Raw genomic sequence first — 7,187 nt, 5'->3', positions numbered from 1 at the left:
CCGCCTGCGCCCTGGCCTCCGCCTGCTCCCTGGCTTCCGCCTGCTCCCTGGCCTCCGCCTGCCTGTCCTCTCCCCGGCCCCTGCCGAGCATGAGGTATGAAGGTGTAGACACTTCTTTAGCTGGGTGAGGCTTTTCCCCACTCAACTAAAGTATAGTCTATTCTTGTTCTTCGGGGTAGTTTATTTTTTACTTTTTAATTTTTTTTTTGAGACCGTGTCTCACTCTGTCACCCTGGCTAGAGCACAATGGTGTGATCTCAGCTGTCTGCAACCTCCGCCTCCCGGGTTCCAGGATTCTCCTGCCTCCCACACCACCACGCCCAACTAATTTTTTGTATTTTTAATAGAGACGGGGTTTCACCATGTTGGCCAGGCTGGTGTTGAACTCCGGACCTCAAGTGATCTGCCCACCTCGGCCTCTCAAAGTGCTGGGATTACAGGTGTGAGCCACCGCGCCCAGCCCAGAGTACTTCTATAAAGTCACCACAAACACTGCACTGACGAATTGAACATTGAACCATGGCTCCTAGGGGAAGCACACAGCTGGGTTCCTGCGAACCTCTGGTCCTAGCATTTTCACCAGCCAATCAATACAGAACCTTGTATGTGTGTTTCTTCCTTTTTTTCTCTCTGAGATGGATCTTGCTCTGTTGCCCAGGCTGGAGTGCAGTGGCGCGATCTCAGATCACTGCAGCCTCTGCCTCCCGGGTTCAAGCGATTCTCATGTCTCTGCCTCCCAAGTAGTTGGGATTACAAGCGTGAGCCACCACATCTGGCTAATTTTTGTATTTTTAGACGGGGTTTTACCATGCTGGCCAGACTGGTCTTGAGCTCCTGACCTCAGGTGATCCACCCATCTCGAACTCCCAAGGTACTGGGATTACAGGTGTGAGCCACCATGCCTGGCCTTATCTGTTTATTACTACCGCTCCCCACTAGAATTCATGGCTTGTGAGGAGGTGTGGCTGTGTCCCCAGCCCCTAGACCACCACCTGGCAAGGTGACAGTCTCTGTGGAATCGTCTGAGTGAATGAATGGGCTCCCCAGGCATGGTCTCTCTCTCCTGCTGTCCCACTCAGCCAGGTTGTGACACTTACTCTTCTTGAAGAGCTTTTTCCGGCGTCCGGCCAGGCTGAGCTTGTAGTCCCCGCTGTCACAGGTGCAGGCCTCGCTGCCCTGCCCGTAGTACTTGGGCACGAGGTTGGAGAGGGCTCTGCTGCTACCCAGCTGCACGGGGCCCTTGCACTTATGCAGCTTCAGCTTCCCCGTGGCGTCCTCCACACACTGCCACTTCTGCAAGACATGCCAGGGCCTCGGCCAGCTGCTCGTCTGCTCCCCTAAACCCACCTCTCCCCTGCCACCCCCATCCACCCTGGAGACATCCCTCTCCCTGCTTGCATCCAGCTGTTACCGAGCCCCACGTCTGCTGTCTCCAAGTGCCGCTTCTTTCCACTGCCGCTGCTTGAACCTTGGGCAGAGCTACCATCAGCCCCCCACGAGATGCCTCCAACGGCCCCCCACTCTCACGGTTGCCCGCTTCTGTCTGCTCCTAAAATCCACCCACGTGGCAGCTAGAGGAATCTTTTTAAAGGGCAAGTTGGATCATGTCACTCTCCTACTTAAAACCCTTCAATGGCTCCCACTGTCTTTAAGACAAGACCCAAGCTCCTCATACTAGTCTCTGAACACCCTCTGCAATCTGGCCCTGGCCTGCCCGTGAGTCCTCCGCTCCCTCAGCCCCAGCCCTCTCTCCAGTATCCCCCGTGGGCTGCTGCCCCAGGGACTTGGCGCTCGCTGCTCCTTCTGCCTAGAAAGCCTTTTTCCCCAGCCCTTCCTGCTGCTGGAGCCTTCTCTTCCTTCCCGTCTCTGCTCCAGCGAAAGGAGTCTCCCCGACCACCTTCCCAGACTCAGTCAGTGCTGTGTGCAGAGGTTCCCCGTGTGCATTCAACTCCAGGCCTGTGCTCAGAAGCTGAATGTAGACAGAATCACTGTCCAAATCTCTCGTGTTGATCCCTCTTCCCTTCCCCAGGTCCAGCCTCCTGGATCCCCTCGTGGGATTCTGCAACCACCTGTAAACTGGATTCTCTTCCCTTCTGTCCACACCTGCTCCAGCCCATTGACCCAGTGACTCTTTAGGGCCTATTCTGTGCCAAAGTGACCTTTCCAGGCCACGGATCAGATCTGTTCCCTTGTGTCTCTCCGGCACAGCACATAGCATGTGCCAAGCACCGTGTGTTAATATTAACTTGCTTACTACACCTCCCACTACCGTACGAGGCAGGTGCTGTCATTACTGTGCTGCTTCAATATGAGACACACAGAGGTAGAGAGATGCATCCTGGGTCACACAACTGGGAGGTGCAAGAGCTGTAAGGAAAAGTGTGGCATCTGGTGCTACCATCCCCCCCAACCCTCTGCTACACAGCCCACCCCCCGCCACCGCTGAAGGCCCTGCTGCCTTTCACCTGCTTATCTTGTCTCCGTCCCCACCGTCTGTTCTCACCTAGAGGCTGACTCTGATTGCATTCACAGCGCCCTGCCACCCTCCCACCCCCTTCAACGCATGCAGGCCCTTCCAGCAACCTGGATTCCTTAGTGCAGGAGACTGATGGGCCAGCAGGCATGACCCTGAATGAGGCCGGCCCAGAAGGGACTGGGGGACCTGGGGAGGATAAAGTGAGCACTGTGACTGGCTATACCCATCTGACTGTCGCCAGAGGGCAGCACAGGCCCAGAGGCCCAGGTCTGATTTTTCAAGAAAAGCCAGGGCTCTGACTTCTGCGTGAAGCCCTGAGTTGTGCACGCTGGCGAGCAGCCTCCGTCCACTTAGCTCTTTCTGCCTGGAATTCTCCTTCCCCACTGCCTGCTCTCCCTTCCAACCCGACAAACTCAGCCGGGGCACGACTTGAGGGGTCGGCAAACTGCAGCCCTCTTTCTAGTCAACTCCAGCCCACGGCCTGTTTTTGTATGGCCTGCCAACCAAGAACAGTTTTTACATTGTACATTTTTAGAGTTGTGAAAAGCAAGAACAAAACAACACACGTGTGGCCTGCTAACCGCAAACTATTTACTGTCTGACCTTGTGCGGAAAGTGTTTGCTGCTCCTGCACTACTCATGGAGAAGCCGTGTCCGCATGCCCTGTCCCGAGGCTCTCCTGAGGGGGGGTGGTGCGTGAGCCCCACAGGGCTGGGCCAGTGTCGGCTTGACTCTGGGTCCCTACAGCTGCTGAGAACAAAGGTCTTGCGACCTGACTACCTGGGTTCAAATCCTGGCTCCACCACTTGAAGCTGTGAGGCTGTGGGTAGGCCGTCTAAGCCCTGGGCCTCAGTTTCCCCCGTGTAGAGAACATACCTGCCAGATAGGGTGGCTGGAGGCAGAGCTCACACTCAGTGTTGCCTGTGATGGTCGTCATTACGAGGTGTCCAGGGCACATTTACTCCTGCCCGGGCCAGGCCCTGATCTGGGCTTTAGGAATGATGACATGAATTCCAGCCGGGCCCTGCCCTTAGTGTCCCCGTGTCACCGGGAGACAGGCAGATGCACAAGAGCTTGGTTCCCGGGAATGTTTGTTCAGCGAAGGACAAACGAACATCTAGCACGTGGGGTAGCACAGAAAAGGTACCCAAGGCAATGCTATGGCTGGGCGTGAGGCCCCCTAAGAGGCGTCCTCGGGCCACAGGGTACAGCTTCTACACTGGGCAGGGCGTTCCAGAAGCACGGCACAAGCAGAGACGTGGCAACGGCACTCGGGGAGTGCGGGCTTGTGAGCAGGGCCGTTGCCTGGGATGGCGGGCAGAGGTCTGGGCCTGGGATCCCCACAGCCCCGGGGCTGGGTTCGGGCACATGGGCTGCTGCCTCCCAGCTGGCCTAGGCTATGTGCCCCAAACCACACCCTCACACTCTCTTCCTTTGGTTTCAGTGGTGCGCTCTGATGTTTGGAAAATGCTGCTACCTCCTCTTTCTTGGCCCCAGCAAAGAGGTCATTTTGGCTGCCCAAGCGCTGATCTGGGTCAGGGGAGACATGCAGAAAGAACCAGTGGGGGACTTGACAGCGCTCCCTGGCCGGGGGGCGGTGGGGGCAAAGGCTTCCTGGCCTCCTCATTTCATTTCTTTTAGCCCAGAACTAACATCAGAACCCCTTCTGGGATCTCGGTACAAAGTCAAGGCTGAACTCTCTCCAGAACGTCAGCTCTGGGAGGGCAGGAGTTTCTGTTGAGCATATTCAAGGCTGTAGCCCTGCGCCAGGACAGCGCCTGGCAAGCACAGGTACGCATTCATGCTGTACAACGGAGGGATGAAATCCACAGCTCCTGCCTGGTGGCAGATACGGGTTAATTCCGTGACTAAGTGGGGTCTGTGGTTTACACACACTGGGTGAGGAGGCACAGTCAGGCCTGTATGAGCCTGTACTAATTCTATGTACATTGATAAGATGGAGGCATTCAAACGCAGACCATCAGAAACCCATCCACCTCCGGCCTTGGCCTTCAATACCAGGGCCCTGGTTTTGCTTTTTCTCACTGGTGAACAGGCACGCAACTCCAGCCCCAGCTCAAAGTCCCAGTCTTTGACGGGCAAGACAGGGACACACCTCCGGCACCCCTTGGGCCAGCCAAGGCAGAGCTTCACCATGTCCACTGCCCTCTCCACCCTGCCTGGCTGGGGTTGCCCCTTCCCTGACCCTCCTTCTCCAAGCCTGCCCTGGCCTTCCAGCCTCAGAAAAGCCTCATTTAGGCTTTCCCAGCATGTCAGTTTCTGCTACCTCTGAATACTTCCCAGATTATTTTCTTTTTTCTTATGTTTTTAGGGACAGGGTCTTATTCTGTCACCCAAGCTGGAGTGCAGTGGCGCAATCACAGCTCACTGCAGCCTCCAACATGTGGGCTCAAGCCATCTTCCCGCCTCAGCTCTGGAGTAGCTGGGACCACAGGCATGAGCCACTGACTGTTCCTGGCCATAATTTCCTTAATATTTCTCTTGCAACCAATTCACTTTTTAAAAACTTACATATATTTATTTTAAAAACCCACGTCTTATTACTCCTGTAAAAGGAAAACCAGTCACAAAGACAATACTGTCAAAGCGAACACGGTGAAAATAAACTAATTTAACTCCTGCGGGGGCCTCAGTGCAAGAGGGGTTGACAAGGGCTAGAGAGGTGCTAAGGGCACACAGCATACTCATGGGACACTTGGCCTCTGACACGGTCAGGGTCCAAAGGCTGCTGAGAAATCAATCACTTATCATGAGCATCATCCTGCATCACCAAACTGCATCTTGGGCATCACACGACAGCAAAGGGCTACCCGCTGGGAGGCCCTGGCCCTGCTGGCTCAGTGGCTCTCAGGGCCCCACAGGTCAGGGCTGGCTGCAGTCAGGAGGGGGAGCGGTCGGGAGGGAAGGGAGCCTTCTTACCTGTCCCAGCTGCTCACACGCCGTCTGGTACTCAGCGCGCTGACACAGGTCCTTCACACGCTGGTACTTGGGCAGAAAGTTCTCCTCCTGGGCGTCCACCTTGTCATTGTCTCTCTTGTGTAGCAGTTTGCTGTGGGGCAGAGAGGAGGAGCCGCAGGGCCGGCCTCTCAGCTCTGGAGGAGCCCCGGAGGCACGTGTGCCCACCTAGAGGGGTGCCCCCTCGGCTTTGGCTTATCCTCACAGTGGAGGACGCAGGGCCACCCTGCCCGGGTCTCCTGATGTTTAGGAAACTTAAGATTGGCATTTTATAAGAAACTTCCCAAATCGCATGAGTTGGCAATAACTTAAATAAATTGAAGACATTGTAGAGGCTGGACAAAACATGCCAAAAGGGTATGCGCGACCTCAGACCCCAATTCTGTGTCGTCTATAGGAGCAGTGAATGGGCTCTGTGTTTAGGGGCCTTTGGACACAACTTCAGAGCCACTGTTGGAAGGCACCATCATAGCCCGATTCTCCCTGCTGCCCTGGGCGGAGGGAGGGAGGTGGGCAGGGGTGTCCCTGCCAGGACCTGGCACTCACCCTCTCTCCACCAGGAAAGAGTCCCGCCAGACCCTCATCTTCTTTTTCAAGTGAAACCTGGAAAAAAGCACGGATCCTGCTTCTCAACAACGTGAGGGCTTCCCACGACCCCCTATTTCCCCAGGAGCAGGGATGGCACCAGGAGTCAGCCTTGGTTTACAGTCAGCCTGGACAGCAATTGTGGCGAGCGCGCCCAGCCGGGCACTGGAGAGCCTTGCTCACCCTCCTGAGTTGAGCCACCCCTTCCCCAGAGACTCGGGTCTGGAGGCACACAGGGCAGAAATGACCCAGGTCAAAGTCACTGCAAGTCCCACCCAAGTAACTGTGTGTGCGCGCGCACATCTCACGCCCCCGCAGGAAGCCCAACAACTCCCGGAGCTGGAAGAGCTCTGTCTCGAGCTCAGCGTCAGGCGCAGTGGTTCAGCGTCTCGAGCTCAGCGTCAGGCGCAGTGGTTCAGGGTCTCGAGCTCAGCGTCAGGCGCAGTGGTTCAGGGTCTCCAGCTCAGCGTCAGGCGCAGTGGTTCAGCGTCTTGAGCTCTGTGTTGAGCTCAGCGTCAGGCGCAGTGGTTGTCTTGATGTCGGGTTCATTGCATTGGGTTGTGGGGGTATTTTCTTCTTTGGTGCTTTGCAGTTGCATGTATGTAATTTGTGGGTTTCATCCGGTGCCACCTGGTCATTTCCATTTCCTAGATGGGGACTCTGAAGCTGAGAGGAGAAGCCTCCACCCTGTCCCCTGTCCCCCAGGTGTCCTGACTCCCAGGCCAGTGTCCCCAAACATGTCCATTTTATACCATTACAGCTCGCCTGGCCTCACAGTCAGGGGAGGAGCCTCAATGGACACGGTCCCCCTACAGGGCAGCCAGATGTGGGCACACAGTGCTCGCCTGGCTGGAGCCTCTGGGAGACCACAGAGGAAGGGCTCCGCTGCTGGAGGTACAAGCCAGGAGTTGAAGTAGCACCTGGAGGCCAGGAACCTGGTGGCTATTAGAGTGCTGGCCACCAGATGTCGCTGTGGCCACACCAGCCTCCCCGCCCTGACTCAGCCCACCTCCCACCTGTCTGACTTGCTCACCCTCACGGTTCCTACTCTGACACCTGGAATATGTTCCCATTACACCCTCCAGCATTAAAGTTATGGGGTGTGGCAAGTCAGCATCTGAATTCCCAGAGCTACATCCAGACTTGCTGG

General features: G+C 56.2%; 1 protein-coding gene across 3 annotated transcripts in view; it reads right to left on the bottom strand.

Annotated features, from left to right (window-relative positions):
• Nucleotides 1-7,187, bottom strand: part of SULF2 (sulfatase 2) — a 131,365-nt gene that overhangs the window by 15,641 nt on the left and 108,537 nt on the right. For all 3 annotated transcript variants that reach the window (XM_025398292.1, XM_025398290.1, XM_025398291.1), the window contains exons 9-11: nt 5,999-6,055; nt 5,417-5,546; nt 1,098-1,293 (exon numbers count right to left, since the gene is read on the bottom strand). In XM_025398292.1, the coding sequence (XP_025254077.1) occupies nt 1,098-1,293; nt 5,417-5,546; nt 5,999-6,055 (383 nt within the window). The remainder of the gene's footprint in view (nt 1-1,097; nt 1,294-5,416; nt 5,547-5,998; nt 6,056-7,187) is intronic.

The sequence above is a fragment of the Theropithecus gelada genome, chromosome 10 (genome assembly GCF_003255815.1).
Source record: "Theropithecus gelada isolate Dixy chromosome 10, Tgel_1.0, whole genome shotgun sequence".
NCBI classification, from domain to species: Eukaryota; Metazoa; Chordata; class Mammalia; order Primates; family Cercopithecidae; genus Theropithecus; species Theropithecus gelada.
The sequence above is the reverse complement of the archived record's forward strand: the minus strand, read 5'-3'. Positions and strand labels throughout refer to the sequence as shown.